We start from the raw sequence: 19,536 nt of genomic DNA, 5'->3' as shown, positions 1-19,536 counted from the left end.
ATATAATTTCCAATGGCTTCAACTGTTAGATATAAAAGAAACTTTAATTTGAATGATGGAGTGATTCATATGCAAATTTTATGGTGCAAAATTGAATTGCCAATCTTTAACTGATATAAAGATTTAGCTCTATCTTTATTTAACAGTTTCCACAGTTCCATATTCATTCCATTCAGTAATCAATTATGTGCTATCTCATTGTTTATAAAATGCAATACAAACTATTTATGATTACATGGTTTTATCATGGATGCCACCCTGAAATATCAAGTTTTAAATAGATTATAATGTTTAAATGTCAGAGAATGTTGGCCTATACATCCATTTTATTATAACATAAATGATAAATTTAATTTTATATTCTGAATATAATGCCAATTAATTTTAATGAGCCTTTTAAGAGAGTACATGCTAAATGAAGACCTAAATGATTGGTATAAATTCATGACTTTTGTAGCTTCTAAAAATCATAAGGAATGAAAGGAAATATAATAAATGGAAAGAAGATATGAGCATGTATCAATTATAGATTCAGTCAAGAAATTTTCTGTAAATAACTCATTAGCTCTTTATTTTTTATTTCAGGATGCTTTGTCAAAATATTTTATCCGTGCTGGAGACTTAATAAATGAGTATATGGTTGACAAAGCTTCTCTAGAGTACCTCAATTCTGTAAGAGCTATGGCAGAATATGCAAATGAGCAATATATTCTCACTTCTAAATATATTGACTCTAAGTCATTTTCTCAAAAAGAAAAAGGTATTTCTGATGCAAGGTATATAGCCTCAGACTATGAGGGTGCCATTAATATATCACTGGATGAAAAGACATCTATAGCAATGTTGTTAAGGCAGGCTAAAATAGATGAGGAGGAGTTAAAGCAATGTGAAGCAGATAAGACATCATATATGGAGATAGCAATAGATTACTATATAAGGTACCTTAAATTCAGCCCTGAAATCGACATTCCTTGTGCATTTAGATTTGTGTCATTATTCTTAGAGATTAATTCAGCGGATGAACTTGTATCAGAAGAAGTGGAAAGTATTCCATCATATAAATTGATCTATGTGATACCGCAGTTATTGCCTAGAATAGTACAGTCAAAAGGAAATTGTTCCAGAATCTTGAAAAGTATAGTGGGTGAGTTATCATTTTTTTATCAAACTTTTTTACTGTTACTTAATAGATATTGCAAACTTCATACCATTGATACTTCTATGTTACAGAAAAATGTGCCATTAGTCATCCACACCATGTAATACCAAATATACTGGCTCTTGCATACTCATTAAAAGACCTGGATAAGGCGGATGACAGTGATGCCTTTATGACAGAAACACAGAAGGTAGTCCAGCATGCTTTCTCCTATTTCTTACCTAGCATAATTTATTTTATGAGTACATAATATGCAGTATGTAAGCATTGATGTTACAGGATGGATCAATGTTAACACATTGGTATATTTTCTCAATTTAATCCATTTTTGATCATATTTTGATCAATCCTAAGCCCTTATGTTCTCTTTAGCTTATATTGGATTAATATGATCAGATAATGAGAGGACCATACTAGAAAATAAATGAAAATGCTCATCTTTGAGGCACATTTTTATCTTGTATGATTTCTTATCTGCTTATCTATTAAGAAGATTAAAGATATCTGAGAAGTTGCTCTTTCAGAAAGAAATGTTTTGAGTGGTTTCAAGCAACTTTCTATGAAATAGAAAAAATTTAGAAAATTTTAATCCATTAAGAAGGTGACCTGGCAATTTTAAAGTTTTTTGAAATATTAACTAGGCATTTAAAAGTTATGGAGAATCATTTGGAAGAGAGGATAGAAGTGATTTTGTTGCCGGAGTAGACTTCTTTAAGAATAAACTTTAGGGACCAGGTCCAATATAATAGATTGTGAACATAGCAAATTCCAATTTTCCTGAAATGGCATTTTTTGGGATATGTGCATGTTATTGATATTTAGTCATGGGAGAGAGTTCAGAGAAATATAAAGTCAAACACGGCAGTCAAAAAATCATGAGATACATTTATTTATGGAATCAGGTTCATTTAAAAAAATCTATTTTTAAAACATAAAAATCATTAAAAAGGAAACAGTTCAATAATATCTTACCAAATGTATACATCTTTGCAATTATTTTCATTCCAATTAGAAAAATATGAGGTAATTTTGGTCCAAAAAGTATTTGCTTCAGTTAAAATAGCATATATATGCTATAAATTATAACTGTTAATTCTGATTAACCATTTTAGGAAAACCAGCTGGCTGCCCAGAAAATGATTTCAAAGTTGAAGAAAATACCAAGCTTAATTGAGAATGTGAAAGAACAATCTGAACTATGGGAAGCCTTAATAAGTCTCTCATATTTAAAAGTAAATTCAAATCTACGTGGTAAGTTTAAAATGTTTTATTTAGTGCACTGGACTGCCTACTTTTATTATAGAACAAATATTGTGTTATTTTATCATTGAAATTATTTCATATGTATTAAGATTACTATAGAGATAACATAAATATTTCACCAATCATGTTTTAATCTACATGTATCATGCCAAGTGATATGAGAAATGATCATCAGTTCATTACATGCTGATTCAGCCTAGAAAATATTCCACATTCATTAAGACCAAACAGCAATATATACCTATAAAAATTGTCATCAAATAAATAAATAATTTGTTTTAGACCCATGGTAAATTAAACTCTAAGCATAATATTAAGCCAATAATCTAAAATATTTTAATTATTTTATCTAAGTTTTTATATTATTTAATAAGTAAACTATTCTTGATCATAGCATTCATGTGCATATGGGAATGTGTATATTTTTGCCTAATACTTGTTTTTTACTACAAGGATATGCATAAAGAAGTTACTACTCTTCTTTTGATCTTTCAGTTTTTTTTCTATCAATATTTTTTGGCATATTGTTGTTTTTAAACATTACTGCTTAACAATTTTGTTAAAGAGGTTAGGTGCACCCAGAGAATCTAATAAAAAGCCCAGTTTTCAAACAATCAAAACATTTTGGCACTCTTTTTCATGCTAACTCTATTGCAAAGAGCATATCTCAATTTTAATATTAGGTGTAATATGTAATTGATGGCTTTTGATTACAAATTTAGGTGGAATAAGACTCCAATTAGGTACGGAAAGCCCTATAATATTTCTTCTATTTTTACAAATTTGATATGGTCCCATTTTTATGTAATCCTTCTATGGTTTTTAAAAAACTATATATTAATATTTACATATTGTTTTTTCTCTGCCATCATGTGCCATAGATTCATAGATTATACTTATTCTGATGATGGTAGGATATTTGCACAATATCTCCACATTCTTTATGGTGATGAGTATCTACTGTGCAGTGTGTGTGGGCCGAAAGAATTCTCACAGATGAGGGGCTAGAGAGATGAGTTCATATACTGCCTCATCTTTCACATGACGCAGAATGATGATCCCTTATCATCACAGATGATCTACTTCATTGAAAACATATTTCATCAATTTCAAGAAACAGCTCAATTATTACCCTCAGATAATCTGATAATCTTTTGAGTAGTATATGGCTCTTTTTGGTTTTTTGTTGTCATCATGACATTAGCATCACCTAAGCTATGGCCGCCAAATTTGAGTGTTTGCTATATGCTAGGGAACTGATAGCATATTATAAACGCTCATTGCTAGTATATTTTGTATTATGTCATACATTCCTAAATGGATAGTTTTATTAATACTTCTTTCCTCAGCATTTATATCATTCAACTCTTTAGAGATCTTCTGATATTTGGAAGAGCTAATAATAAATGCAAAACAATTAGTTTTTCAGTGATGGTAAGGTGTATTATTCCTGTTATGGTGAATAATATTCCTGGTAAATGGAGAACAGATGATATTTTAGGGCAGATTGTACTCTTTTCAAGTGAAATACTCTTTGGGATTACATTTCAATAAATACTTAGAAAAACAATTATGAGTATAATAAATTTTATCATGCTAAGGAAATGAAGGCTATTATTTTGTTTTTGAACAGAATATGCTATGGATGAGAATATACAGCTGACCAGGTTGAAGGACCTCACTCATGTACAAGTTTCTACAGTAGAGCTGGCTATATCACCAACTGGAATGTATGATAACATCATAAGTAAGTTTTATGTATTCTCTAAACCGAATTAAAACTCATTGGTGATAATTATTCTCTATATTTAATAATGGCACAATTTCAGATCATATTTTGACATAATATTTAATATTATCTTGAATTGATAGAAATGGGCTTGATCATCAACCTTAATCAAGTAGTAGTACTTCAGCAATCACTCAATCTCTCATTAATAATAATTATCTAATGATATTGATAATTAAACAATAAGACTACTAAACCATTTTGTAATATTCTAGAAGAGATAGAGACAGATGAATGGCTAATTAATGCCTCTTTGATTTGAAACCTTCATAGCACTGGTTTAAGTGATCAAAAAAATCAATCAAAAAATCAATCAAATGAATTGAACTCAGTAAAATTCATGAACAAATTCCGAAGTGTCACTATTCAACTGATTAACACAGGATAATCCATAAATTATCATGCCATAAGATTACCTTACTTTGATTGATATCAATTATAATATTGTATTAATGCATGGAAATTTTTGGCCATTGATCTTGATGATTACAGCATTTTAATGGTAAACTAATGACCAAAACAAGCATTTATCCTTTTACTCCATAACCTAGCTTGTATTAAGCACTTTATTACTGCTATCATATATTATTCTTTATGGGTCGCGGTAGTCCAATGGGTAGAGCGTTGGACTGCTGACTGGGTTCGATTCCCGGGCAAGGCACTCTGGGCACCTGCAGCTCCATCCAAGCTGAAGTGATTTTTTGGGTACCAGGTCTTCCTGGGAAACCATAACCGGCACAGGGAAAGGAACTGGCCCCTCTACCCTGATGTGTGAATTTCACATGCCGTATAGGGCTTAGTACTGAGTGATCTCTACCATCACCTACTAAACCAACCTTCAGGTTGATTACTATGTTTATGGTTATATTATTCTTTAATTTGAAAAAAATAGCCTACTTAAAACAATAATGCATTAATCCCTTATTTTTGTTCTGATGGGTAAGGTTGGACTTTATGATACTTCAACAGTTTTTATGGACTAAGGTTTTTGAATCATTATCTAGAAATTTAATGGAGTGTATGGCTTGGAAATATGGTCCTTTATGGGTAGGTTGTTTTAACAGATTTTGAAATTGAGTCCATAGTTTAGTATAATTAATTGATACTTTGAGAAATTAGAGGTGAACATGTTGATGACATACTGAAAAGAGTTGTTATTATCCAGAAAGGAAATGCAGTCATTTATAGAGAAATTGTATAGATTTTAAGGCAAAGAAGATGTCCAGGAATGACACAGTCTTTTGGCTGCCATAAAAGGATGCTTGTTGACTTCCACTGATTTCCTCTCATTTTTTTTCCTCTTTTTTTTCCTCTCAACCTATCATGCAAAAACTTCACCACCCAAGCTTTATCCCACCTTTCAGTAAATTAAAATTTTCCCCTGTCCATGCTTGGTTCTCGTAGTTATTGTTATACTGTTATTGTCTTTTGTCCTCTTTTATGTTTGTTATATTTTTCACTGTAAATTGGCGCCACTGCTGTATGTGAACAATGTTTTAAAATAAATAAATAAAATAAATAAATAAATAAATTTTTGGTAAACCACTCATAATACAAAGTATATTTTATAGCATCTTCAACATAAGCCTTGATTATCAACTCAAAAGTTTTTATGAAGGACCTACAGTTTCATGCAGAATTTTACAAAAAAAAACCTGCTCTTTCAAAAATTTCATTGCTGTCGATTCAATTTGTCATCATATTCAACAAACATCCCTTCATATAATGGCCATAACCATCCACCGAAACAAGATATCAACAAATTAAATTAAGGTGATAAATTGATATGTTTTTGGGGATACAAGGCTTTCATGCAGATTACAAAATAACCAACTAGAGGTAGTCTGTTTAATAGGTTAGGAAATATTTTGAGCAGACTTTTTATTGAATGCATAATATGATATCCTTCTATGTTCTGAGTGTATACAGGTATTTAGAATCCTACTATTTTATGTCACTGACCATACTTTGGATCCTCACAAAACAATGCTCCATGGTCAAATTTTCACTAATCTAGTTAGAAAATCCATATTCACCATCCCCTACATCAATTCCCTCCTCTTTATGAATGTATCTTTCTCTAATGCAAATCATGATCTTATGTCTTTGTTACTTTGACCATTTTTGCCCAAAACAATTCTGAGATAGGTAAACTGTTCCATCTCCTCTAAAGTGTACATCAATATTTTAATATTTTTAGCCTTTAATTTTCCTTTTACACAGTAAAATCTTTTTTTAGAATCAATTATTTTCTACACTTCATATTGACTTCGAATGCTTTCATTAATTCTTGCAAATTTGTAATAGACTGATTATTTGATGTTGCTTATTGGATTTTATGATCACCACATTAACTTAAATTCTCATCTCTAGTTCATTACGTGTCTCTTTTAATATTCTAAGCGTATGCTGAAAAAATGATGATAATTGTTGCACCATATATGACCTATCCTCTTAAAAATGCCCATACCTACTTTTCATCCCTAATTTTACCTGAGAAGTCCTACTCAAATACAAGTACTGAAAAAATACCCTCTATCTACTAGGTATTCCTCTAGCTTCTGTAAAGAATTATCAATGGTACTTAATTTACTCAATGAAATTCTTCAAAATCTATAAAAGAGGAAAATACATGCTGAAAAGTCGCATGGTTTATCTAAATTTGTGAATTCATCACTGCTATGGAATTAAAATTAAGTCTCCTCTTCATGAGCTCAAATTAATAATTCCTAAAGTAATCATTATTTTCTTCTCGTCATTCTGTTCTTAATGCTACAAAGTACCACCAAGCTACAAATATAACTTACTTTATAAGGCCCTATCATAGAATTTCATATGTCATTTTAAGTTTGAAATTAATGCTGGTCTATTAAAATCTTCAATGGATTTATTACTTCATAATTAATGTCAATTAAATCTTCCATTCACTTTTCCCAATCTCATAAGTCATTCTTTTAGAATATTATTGATCTCACCAACTAGGTAATTAAATTTCAATCTTTATAAATTTCTTTCTGTCTCCCAATCAATTATGCCTACACCTAGTTTATCTCATGATTTAACATATTATCTTTTAATTTCTGTTGTTGCTAAATTTATATTTTTTTCACATGTATCTAGTATATATTCTCAATCTTTTTGAAACTTTTCTACTTTAATTAATACCTGCCCCGGTGTATCTTTAATCATGTAAATAGGTTTTCCTTCTTATTTTTTGATAGTGCCCCTAACCTTCTCTGCAGTGAACCAACTTCATATTTTCTTTGCAGGATTATCAAGTCCATGCACTTATCTGCTTATCATGCTTATATGGCTTAACAAAATTTCTTCCTCATTTCTTCTTATACACCTAGCATTTTCATTGATCAATATTTGTATGTATATACCACCAATTCCTATTCTAATTCATCTTCCTAATTAATTCTACAATATTTTTACATGGAAGACTATGGGAATAAAATCTACATCAATAACACTTAAATGGATGTTGGGCCCGCTTTCATATACTTTTTTGTGCTTTCCAGGTAAACTACTAAAACTAATTCAGAATTTCAATGAATTAACCAAGAAATGTAAAATTAATTGAGGTAAACCATCATGGTACATAAAATTCAATGGTTCTAAATTTGGTAAAAAAGTTAACTTTGGTCAAAACCCAAAGCAGTCTACAAAACCTGGGCACATTAGAAAATAGAATTTAGTAAAATGGTTTCCTTAAGAGATATATCTCAGAAGGCACAAGTTAGTTCCTTGCTAAGAGTTATATTATTAATCCTTAAGAAATTTTGTGTATCTCTTTCAGGCATACATAAATATATGCCCAAATTTACTCTTGTTGGCGGCATAAATATGCCTAAGCGAATCACCTGTATAGGAACTGATGGGAAAAACTACAGACAACTATTAAAGGTAAACTGAGACTTTTTTATTTCATGACAGATAATGTAAAAATTGGTTTTTATTATATTTTTGGACATTTAACTCCCACAAACTTCCTTTTTATACAGAGCCAGGATGATCTAAGGCAAGATGCAGTCATGCAGCAGGTGTTTCAGCTCATAAACTTCTTTTTAAAGAAGGATGAAAATGCTCAGAAGAGAAGACTGCATATTCGGACCTACAAAGTATTTTTATTTATGCTTAACAGTGCAGGATAAGTGCAAATACTATACATTGCTGTTGAAATATTCATTTAACTGATTTGAGTAAAACTTATTTATTTTTTCTCATGATAGATTTTTATGAATTATTTTGGTTTATATTTTTTGGATGGATATTCATCTATAAAAATCTTTGCAACTACTGACTTTTGTTCAAAGATCTGGAAAAAATGGGAATTTTGAGATAAATATAGGATAACTTTGTGCATATTTAGAATATTGCTGGATTTTTTTGCATTTGAGTAACAGAGTGAACTTTGTGAATACTATCATGGTGAAATATTATTGGACAAAAAAGGAAACTACAATATATAATTTTTCACCTATTCCTTGGTAAATGTCAAAATGGCAATTTACAAATGGCCACAGTCTCTGATAATCCTAGCCAAATACATACTATAGACAACAACAGTAAGGTGATTACCAATAAGGCAATATAGCCACACAGCATAATGATTTTACTTTGATTCCACAACCCATTAATCCTGTCCCTTCAGCATAGGCATGTGGCTATGAGCATTCAAGTCCTTATTGATTCTATGAATACTGCTTATAGCAGTCAATATTCAGCCTTTAATAATGAACGTGAGCTTTTATTTCCCTCATCTTGTGTTACCTTGAAACTTACTTAGGAATAAAATGGTCAGAGGTGTGCACTTCTCCTTAAACAATGGATATTTTGATAAAAGGAAAGTAATTTACAAGAGGGAGGTTGTTGAAAAGAAAGTAAGTAACGGGTGAAAGAGGAAATAAAATCCTTATAGTAATCCATCTCAAGTAGCTAAGGGAGGAAAATGTCAATTATTTATACAACTTCAGGGAATTCCATGGTTTTGACAGCAGAAAAGATATTTTCTTTCTCATTTTCTTATTACCTTTGTTTTTATTGATATTAAATGCAAATCAATATGGAGAAAAATCACTGGTGACTGAATCACCATGCTGTGACATCCTCTGTTGTTTTGAGTGCTTGTTGCAACTAATAATTTTCCTTTCATTTGAAAGATATTTTAATTAACATATTTGGATTCCTTTTATTGATTCAATTAAACTTTCATTCTACATATTGCTTTGAGTCGATAGCTTTCCTGGACATATTTTTCTCTCTCACTCAGTGTTTTTGCTATTTCATTTGGAATGGTCCTAAGTCATATCACAAGCATCTAACTAGCATACAAATTAGTGAATAAGATATATCCAAACATCTTTCAACAATATATTTAATTCCAGGTTGTACCACTTTCACATAGAAGTGGTATCATTGAATGGTGCACCAATTGCACAGCAATTGGTACTTATCTTCAAGGCACTAAAAAAGTAGTTGGTGCACATGCCAAATTCAACCCTTCTGATTATTCAGTAAACAATTGCAAAGATATTTTAAAGGTAAGTAAGCCCATTTTTGAAGCTTTAACAATTGAAGGAAACAGAATTATGAAATTAATTGCAGGAATTAATGGTTATTCATCCCTGTAACAAAATGCTACCAGAAGGATTGAATTCTAGCTATAAACAAGAATTCAATTCTTTTGGTTGCATTCATCTGTGATGTAAAATTAAAAAAATAATTGCTTGCATTTGTGAGCTGATCACAAGGTATAACAGGAGAATGTATGTTCATTCCGGAAGGTTGTGTAAAACCAAGTGGATGGTTCTCTGACCACAATTTAGTTGTTATGACATGTAGAGTCTGTTGCAAAAAGATAATGCAGGGGCGGCAAGTTAGAAAATGGAATGTAGAAGCATTAAATGGTTTGAGAAGCAAGGAGTACCAACAGGCGGTAGGGGAAATCATGGAGGATGGTAAGGAGCTCAGTGCTATCGAAGAGAAATGGGAAAGTATCAAGAAAGGGTTATCGAAAGCTTCAAAAGACACCATTGGAACCGTCAACGCTAAAAGGACCAGGAAACCATGGATCACGGATGAGATGATTACAAAGATGGATGAGCGGAGAAAATGGAAGAATGTAAATACAGAGTTAGGCAAAATGAAGTACAAAGAATGAAAAAGTAATTGAGGGGGGCCACAAATAAAGCAAAAGAAGCATGGTGGAAGGCGCAGTGCGAGGATATGGAAAGTCTGCAGAGGAAGGGTGAAATCAGTGCGCTTTACAGCAAAGTTAAATCTTTATCGGGGAGTAAGAAAGGGAGATCAACGATAGCAGTTAGAGACAGCGGGTGAGGCTATAGTTGACACAGGAAAGATCCAAGAGAGATGGAAGGAATATATAGAAGAACTGTATAGTAAAGAACTCAGACTAACAAAGTTAGACATTGAAAAAGAAAATGACGTAGAGGAGGAAAGCTTAGGTACAGGCATACTAGACAATGAGATAGAAAGGGCATAAAGGGAGACAAAACTAAATAAGGCCGTGGGGATGGATAATATTCCCGTGGAACTTTTAAAATGCTTAGGAAAGTGTGGGAGGGAGAGGCTATATGGGCTGATCCGTAGTATTTATGAGGAGGGAATCTGGCCGGAAGACTTTGTGAGATCAGTTTTAGTTCCTATTCCGAAAACCGTAAAGGCCACGTCATGTGAGGACTATAGGACAATAAGTTTGATGTCTCACGCAGCTAAAGTTGTTGTTAGGATCATAAACAAAAGGATAGAGAGTAGGGCAAATGATTACTTAGGGGATGATCAGTTTGGGTTTAGGAAGGGGAGAGGTACGCGTGATGCCATTGCAGTAATGAGATTATTAACCAAGAAGAATATAGAACACAACCAGGAGGCAATTGCCTATTTCGTAGATGTCAAAATCGTGTTCGATAGAGTGAATTGGGAAAAACTAATGAGTATTTTGCAGAAAATAGGAATAGATTGGAGGGAAAAGAGGCTAATCCGCAACCTGTACATGTCTCAGACTTCTCAGGTGCGAGTGGGGAATGGGGAGTCCGGTTGGGCAGTGTTAGGAAGAGGAGTAAGGCAAGGTTGCCCATTATCACCGTTGCTGTTCAACCTGTATGCAGAGGAAATGATTAAAGAGGCATGGGAAGAACTGGAGGTAGGAATGAAGGTGGGCGGGGAATTCGTAAAATCAGTTAGGTTTGCTGATGACCAAGCTTTAGTTTGTCAGTCAGCCAAGGGGCTGCAAGCATTGCTTAGTGAATTGGAAATTCAGTGCAGGATGCATTACATGTATACGATGAGAATCGATATTAATAAAACAAAGGTTATGCAATTTTCTAGAAAGAAAAAGGCTAAGCTTAACATTAAAGTTGGAGGGCAAAAACTAGATCAGGTAGAACAGTTCACGTATCTCGGTAGTGTTTTGGACCAACACGGTCAAAGTAGTAGGGAAGTAAGGAGAAGAATTGCGCTAGGCAAAGAGGCTTTCACAAGGAGGAGGGAGTTGATGACGGGGACTTTGGGTAAGGATGTTAAGAAAAGATTCGTAAAAACTTTGACATGGAGCGTAGCTATGTACGGTGCGGAAACGTGGTCATTGAAGCAGGAGGATAGACGTAGACTGGAGGCTTTTGAAATGTGGGTGTGGAGAAGAATGGAGAAGGTGAAATGGACAGAGAAGAAAACAAATGAGGAAGTACTTGGTATGGTGGGCGAAGAGAGGGGTTTGTTGGGAGAAATCCTATGGAGGCAGAATAAGTGGATGAAGGGGGTGTTGACCGGCAGTGGGATGTTGAAGACTGTGATAGAGGGGATAATGTTGGGCTAAAGAGGAAAGGGAAGGAACAGGATAGAGATGTTGGACGGGATGAAGGGAGGAAGAATGTACTCAGAGATGAAGAGGGACCTGATATAGAGTAAGATGATGGATTTTTTGTTTTGTTAGGAATAATAAAATGTTTGTTTGTTAGTTGTGTCCATCCAAAAACCTACCTTTACCGGTAGATTACCTTAAAAAAATCATTTATTAAAATCTGTGATGCCTGGAATTAAATTAAACTATTTTTAATTTTATAACCTCTGCATAACCTTGCTAGGATTTTCACATCACTTGAATTCCCATGAAATTGTATACAGTTACTTCTAAAGAGTTAAAAACTATCCCCAATTTAATCCCATAGAGATCTAATTCAATGAATAAACTAATCAATTTGAAGAATTATTTCATATTAAAGGGCATACTTCTGTTTTTACAGAGATATTATTGATAAAGAACAGGGTTAAGTTTATCAAAATATCATTAGCTGTATATGAATAACTTTATAATTCTCATTTATCATGTAAAATGATGGTTTAAAGCTCTGGATGCCTAGACCTTCTCTCTCTGTTCCTGTCCTAATGCTCTTGCCTTGTTTAATATGTCTCCTGCTTGATCACCTTTTCTGTACCCATCCTGATCTTTCTTATCTCCTTATCCTACTTCATATATTTTTCTGGCATGAGAGGCGATTGTTCCTCTGCTCTATTTGGTAGATAATAATCCATGACATCACAATAAGAAAACAAGTACTTTCAGTGAAGACATAACTGAAATTAAATGAGACATTCTAATGCATTTGCTACAAAATCAGGCATGTACACCTGAAGTTTAAATTTATTTTAATTGCAAGCATAATTATTTTCAATTGATCAATTTTTTTCAGTCTTAATGATTTTTAATGCTTGCTATGTTCAAGAAAAATTTAGGACATCCATAGTGCAAGGTTGAGGCTGATAATTATTTTCCATTTGACTAATATTTTACTTTTCTTAGCTTTTAAATATTGATGCTTGATGAACAGAAATATTTGTATGAAATTCTTTTTTCCTCTTACAGAATGTGCAAAAAGAGCCAAAGCATATCAAATTGCAGGTTTTTCTAGAAATATGTGACAACTTGCAGCCGGTATTCAGGCATTATTTTTTTGGCAAATTCCCCAATCCTGCAGTTTGGTATGAAAAAATTCAGTCGTATACCAGAAGGTATGTTTTTTATTGTATTTATTTCCTAGAATATGCCTTAAAAGTGCATTTCTCTTTTAAGATCCCCTCAAGTAATGAAGCAAATCATGCAAAAGAGCACATTATATTTTAAGTGAGTCTTTAAAGTGCTACTAAAGAATATTTAAAAGTATTTTATTGTCCTTGCTGTCCATATATATATGGCATTACATTTTTGTTACTAACATTTCATTATAATAAAGAAAATCAAACAAATAAAATTGAAAAATTTTTGTGTGAATAAATATTCCTTTTGAAAATTTGGGAGAAGACCTGTAAAAGATTAAGGAAGGCATTTCATAGTATTATGCTATTATTCAATCAGAGATCCACCAGAATTAAAAGGGTATACCACCAAACTAATTACTGGCTGGTTGGCAAGAGTTCATATACGTGACATTTGGGAATTTCATGCATGAACTACATTTTCCTGGTCCAATATTTTTAATAAGGCTTTGAAGTCTCATCTTTAAGGGTGAGCATCAGTAAAAAAGGGCCTTCACTTATTATTTCCCGGTATAATCATCAAAAAAAGTTATTTTAAAGCTTTTTATCAAAGAATGTGATATAAAGTGCATGTAATCTTCTATTCCTCTACATACTCTTATAATCATCCATCTCAAATATTGGTCAATGCTCAAATTAATTCGAAAAAATGCCTCATTATCCTTTCATATATGTTTTGTTGTTTAAATAGGAGTTATAAACAATCTTTCATAATTAATAAACCCAATAGAATATATTCTAAAAAAATTATTAAAATTCCATTGGGAATTAAATTGCATTGCTGAAGTGACTAAAATCATATGAGTAAAGAATGCTGTCATTGTATTGCCTTAACATTATAATATAATGTGCTGAGCATTGAAGGAATGTTGTCCTTCATGTAAATAGGTGTCTAAGGTTATGTATATATTCTACAACATTAGCATCATTCAATATTTATCCATGATTAAATTTTAAAGTCCAAACTTATTTTAGCTCTTGTAGGATAATTATTTAAATGCAACAAAACATTTTAAAAAGTAACATTAGGAATATTGCTCTATTTTGATGGAATAAAGAAGTAATTCTTGATGGCACTTTTTTTGGTTTTTGAAATTATTTCCCAAAAAATATTTTGATGCATAAATTTCACAGTGTACAATCTATTAATTCCTTAAAATTCTAACTTTGGTATATGTCAAATATAGTTTTAGGGTCTTTATACTAGTATGTTACAGTGTGCATTCTGAAAGTAGTGCAATTGAAATTCCCACGCTACTCCTATTAGTCAGTGTTACTGAACCCATTGCAGAACATTGGTGGGGCAATAGGCTTTGCCACCAAACCAATCTTAATGCTCTTCAAGGTGTGAAGGTGGCATAATGTCCATTATTATAGACCTCTGTGTGCCACCCGTGTCATGAAAAAAGTTAAAATTGACGATTGAGCAATGATACACGATTATTACATTTTGTGCTAAACTGAAAAAAAAACTCCTGAGGAGACAAAGAAAATGATTTATAAGGCATACTGGGACCCCGCTCTGTCCTATTCATAAGTTTTGAGGTGGTTAAAGACCTTTAAGTAGGGCTGGAAAGAAGTTCACGATGGACAAGATTTGAACAGCCATCAACCTGCAAAGCTGACAACAATATGGCTCATGTTTGATAATTGTTGGTCTTTAATCGTTAACTGAGTATCAAGATGGTTACCAATGAACTAGTCTAATATTGTGTTTTGTATTGTTGCTGAAGATTTACTGATGAGGAAAGTGTACACTAAGCTTGTGCCCAAGATGTTTGCCATAGTATGCTACTAGTCTGAAAAATACTGGCCAAGCCCCAGGTTTCAATGCTGCCTCACATCCCTTACAGCCCTGATGTTGCCTCAACAGACTTCTTTTTGCTCCCTTGGATTAAGTAAACCCTGAAAGGAACCCATTTTCCAATGGAAGAGATCCAATCAGCCATGACAAAGACCTTGTGAGAAGTCCCCAAAGACTCCCTCCCGGATGCATATCAGTCTAGGCAGAGTCATTACAAAAAATTAATAGAAGCCCAAAGACAGTACTTTGAAGACTTTTGACAGTTTGTGCAAATCTGCTCCATAAATTACTTAAAAATAGTTGAATTACTTTCAGAATGAAACCTGTAGCATCCAGAATTGGCGCGGGTACCTTTTACCGAATTTATTTTGATGCTATTTCACATAGGTAATGCCATAATGGCATCTATATGCAAATAGCCTGGGGCACCATCGTTAGAGAATAACCCCCTGGTTGCCATAAATATTAATAAGTTAAAATTAAAACAAGTAAATAATAGATTGAAATTATGTCAAGTCGACTATTTTCATGCATATATTGAACAACAATTGGAATCTGCAAATTGTACATTACTTCATAAGAAGTGTAACGTTTAGAAATGAATCACGCTAATGCAGTTTCTGAAGTATGTAAGTCCATATTTCATTTTTTTGTTTCATATTTCATTTTCATAAAGTACATTAGTAATTAGAGATGTCTTTTTAGGGTTAATCAAAGTTTGTCAAATTAAATTCCAATTGCCTTGCATGCAACAAATACTTTATTTGGACTGCCATTTTCTGTTTTAATGCTGTTGCAGAGCAGATAAGGTAAAGATTACCATATTACATAACATGCAGCTAAATATCAGTATTTTAATGCTACTTATTGCATTCCATGACAGACCAATATTTTTGCTGGGAAAATTGAAAAAAAGCTTTTATGTTGACATTTTTTTATCATATGTGTGATCTGAGACAAATTATTTTCATTAGATGATATTATTTGTTTGATAGCTTTTTTTTATATCTTATATATTTAATTTTCCTAACCTTTATTTATGTCCCATTTTAAGATCTGGTAACTTCAACATTAAATGAGTAACACTTATGCAAATATATATGTACATTCATGTTCAGAAACAATATGAATCTAAATATTCTTGCAGTTAGGACCATTTCTTGCAGGCACCTAAAATTTCACTGTAAAAATATCAAAAAGTAGCAGCCATCTCATTTATTGGCAGTAAAAGTGCAATATATTGGAAGTCTAAAAATAAACATTAGATTATTTTAAAATATAATACAAATTTAATTTGAACTGATAAACTAAGAGCAATTGTAATAGAGAGTATCAGTATATTCTTTAAGAATAATGAAAATAATTTTACGACTTCTTAATCTATATTTATTAGGCCATAAAAATATGTTTAGCTATTGTATGTACTCTGTATTACCTTCAAGTGTTGCTACATCATCCATGATTGGATATGTTTTGGGGCTGGGTGACAGACATTTGCAGAACATCCTAATTGATGCAATCACAGCTGAAGTCATCCATGTTGATTTAGGTGAGTTTGATAGAAAACAAGCATGCAAATAGCATATCATTTTCTTATTTTATTTACCTTTCCTTTTCAAGCATCAAACAAGTATTTTCCTCCATAGTGCCCATTACATCAGAAACACCAAAATGGAATGTATAGACTCAATTAAATTCATAGGCATTACCCTAACTTACGACCTCTGCTGGATGAAATACCAACATGGTATAATAATAATAATAATACTTTATTCATTTTAAAAATGGTACAACCATATTAAATGTCGTCAATCATAATATTACTTAATATATAAACATAAGTTCTTAAATGTGATGAAGATTGTCACAAAAGAATTCATCCAATGAGTAAAGTGGGTGAGCAAGTAACCAGGTATATACCCTATTCTTGAAACTCTGGATACCATCTGATTTCAACTGAGTAGGCAGATAGTTATACAGTCGTATGTTCATATTGTGAAATGTGTTGTAAGTAGATGACAATCTACAATAAGTAGTATTTAGATTCGATTTACCTCTTGTGGAATAGTTATGGAGGTTGGATCTTAATTGGTAAGTTTCTAGATTAACTTTCACATGAATCAGAGCCTTAAAGATATACAAACAAAATACAGTCATGATTCTATACCTAATAAAAAAAGGTTTGCAGGAATCACGTGGTGGTATATTAGCAAGAGAGCGAATAGCTCTCTTTTGCAGTAGCAAAATTTGTTTAACATGAGGGGAATGACCCCATAACTCAACACCATAATTCAAATGACATTGAAAGAAGGCATGGTAAAGTGTTAAATGATACTCATTTGAAATGATAAAGTTGAGCTTTCTTAACATATAAACAGCTTTACTAAGTTTATTACAGGTCTGACTGATGTGAGTCTCCCAATTAAGTTTTGTATCAATATAAATTCCTAGTATTTTAGCAGTTTCAATATTAGTTGTTTTTGATTTAAGACTGCACACAATATGCTGAGTTTTGTTAGTATTTAATTGTAAATGATTAACATCAAACCATTCCTTAGCCTGTTTTTGGGTAGGGCTAGATAGTAACTTTGCATCTTCTGGATGTTGACACTTTTGTACAAAAGTAGTGTCATCAGCATATAAAACAGATCTAGGTTTCATATTACAGGGCAAATCATTAATCATGATAATGAAAAGTACTGGGCCAAGCACAGAGCCCTGTGGTAAACCACATTTTACTTTAAGAGCTGCAGACCGACAGCCATCAAGTTCAACCAATTGGTGGCGATCATCCAAATATGACTTCATTAGTTTCAGTGCAACTCCCTTAATACCATAATATTCTAGCTTTGTTAGTAATATTGAATGATTAACACAGTCGAAGGCCTTACTAAGATCACATAGTGTCACTGAGACTGTTTCCTTTTCTTCAAATGCATTAATGACATAATTAACTATGGACTCTACTGCCAAAATTGTAGATTTCCCAGATCGAAAGCCGTACTGGGATTTGGAAAAGAGATTATTTAACTCAAAAAAATTACATATTTGATCTTTCATAATAGCTTCAAATATTTTACCAAAAACGGGGACTATGGAAATGGGGCGGTAGTTAGCTAAATCATCTTTATCACCTTTCTTATAGACAGGTACTGTTTTGGAATATTTTAGAGCTGTTGGAAAATCTCCTGTCTCAAAACATAAATTGACTAACATTGCTAATGGTTCCACAATGAGCACAATAATGTCCTTTATTAGGGAGTTAGAAAGACCATAAATATCCTTACTGTTGGATTTTTTAAATTTTTTAACAGTCGATATAATATCAAGTGGAGTAACAAAATTCCATTTAAAATTTAAATTATTCGGAGGAAGATTTTGCAGCATATTACCAATATTGGCAGCATCAACTTTTCGAGAGAACAAATTGTCTTCAACAGCTTTTAAGAAAAAATTATTTACAGCATCTGGGGTGAAAGGAAGATTTTCTTTTCCATTACCATGACCAACTTCTTGATTGATTACACTCCATGCTGCCTTTTGTTTATTTTTTGCATTCAATATAAAATCCTTGTAAGCATTATTTTTTGCACACCTAACTAAATTATAATAATCTCTTTTGTATTTCAAGTAGGCCTCTTTGTCATGCCGGCTTCCACTGGTTTTGTAAGAGTGATAGTAACTAAGTAAATCATTTCTAAGAGCTAATAACTCCCCAGTATACCAGAGATTTTTTTTATTTTTAGTGGGGATAGAGTTTAGAATTTTTTTAGGAAAGCATTGCTCAAAAATGCCTAGGAAATTACCTAAAAAACTTGAGAAACATGTTTGTTCTACAGAGTCTGTGCAAAAACCATGCCAATCAATACAAGATAGAAGCAGTTGGAAACTCTCTAAACCTTCTATTGTTATAGGCCTCACAATTATGGTTTTACCTCTATTTGGATATATCTTTTGAGTTATTTGAGTATTAAAAGTGAAGCTTATACCTTGATGGTCAGATAGGAGATAGTCAATAACACTTATACTGTACAGTTCAGGACCATAATTGGTAATTACATTATCTAGGCAGGCAGAAAGTCGAGTAGGCTGTTTGTTTGCCCAGTATAAATTATAAGAAAGCAAAAGATTTTCAAGAACCTGACAATCACTAGTTTTTAGTGTTATGTCAATGTTGAGATCTCCACAAATTATGATATTGGCTTTCAGAGTCAAGAATAGGGATAGTACTAGTTCCAGTTGATTGCAGAAGTGTTCAAAAACACCATTAGGGGAGCGATACACAGAAGCAATGATCAAATTCAGGTCCTTCAATATGATCGCAGATATTTCAAAGTGCAATTCCAGACAGAATTTGTCCAAGTCAATTACCTTGAAGGGCATACCTTTCAAGACATAAATACAGGTACCACCGTTTTTTGCTACAGATCGGCAGTAGAAAGATGCTAAGCCAAAATCACTAAT

The 19,536-nt window shown here is 32.5% G+C and overlaps 1 protein-coding gene across 1 annotated transcript in view; it reads left to right on the top strand.

Annotated features, from left to right (window-relative positions):
• Positions 1-636: 636 nt before the first annotated feature.
• The window catches only part of LOC139689436 (serine-protein kinase ATM-like), a 38,716-nt gene continuing 19,816 nt past the window's right edge, over positions 637-19,536 (top strand). The window contains exons 1-9 of the mRNA XM_071586559.1: positions 637-1,144; positions 1,231-1,349; positions 2,272-2,410; positions 4,056-4,169; positions 8,014-8,120; positions 8,219-8,335; positions 9,602-9,757; positions 13,099-13,244; positions 16,515-16,621. Of these exons, the coding sequence (XP_071442660.1) occupies positions 637-1,144; positions 1,231-1,349; positions 2,272-2,410; positions 4,056-4,169; positions 8,014-8,120; positions 8,219-8,335; positions 9,602-9,757; positions 13,099-13,244; positions 16,515-16,621 (1,513 nt within the window). The remainder of the gene's footprint in view (positions 1,145-1,230; positions 1,350-2,271; positions 2,411-4,055; positions 4,170-8,013; positions 8,121-8,218; positions 8,336-9,601; positions 9,758-13,098; positions 13,245-16,514; positions 16,622-19,536) is intronic.

This window comes from Hetaerina americana, unplaced genomic scaffold (genome assembly GCF_022747635.1).
Source record: "Hetaerina americana unplaced genomic scaffold, ioHetAmer1.1.p SCAF_23, whole genome shotgun sequence".
NCBI classification, from domain to species: Eukaryota; Metazoa; Arthropoda; class Insecta; order Odonata; family Calopterygidae; genus Hetaerina; species Hetaerina americana.
This window is presented reverse-complemented; position numbering and strand designations above follow the sequence as displayed.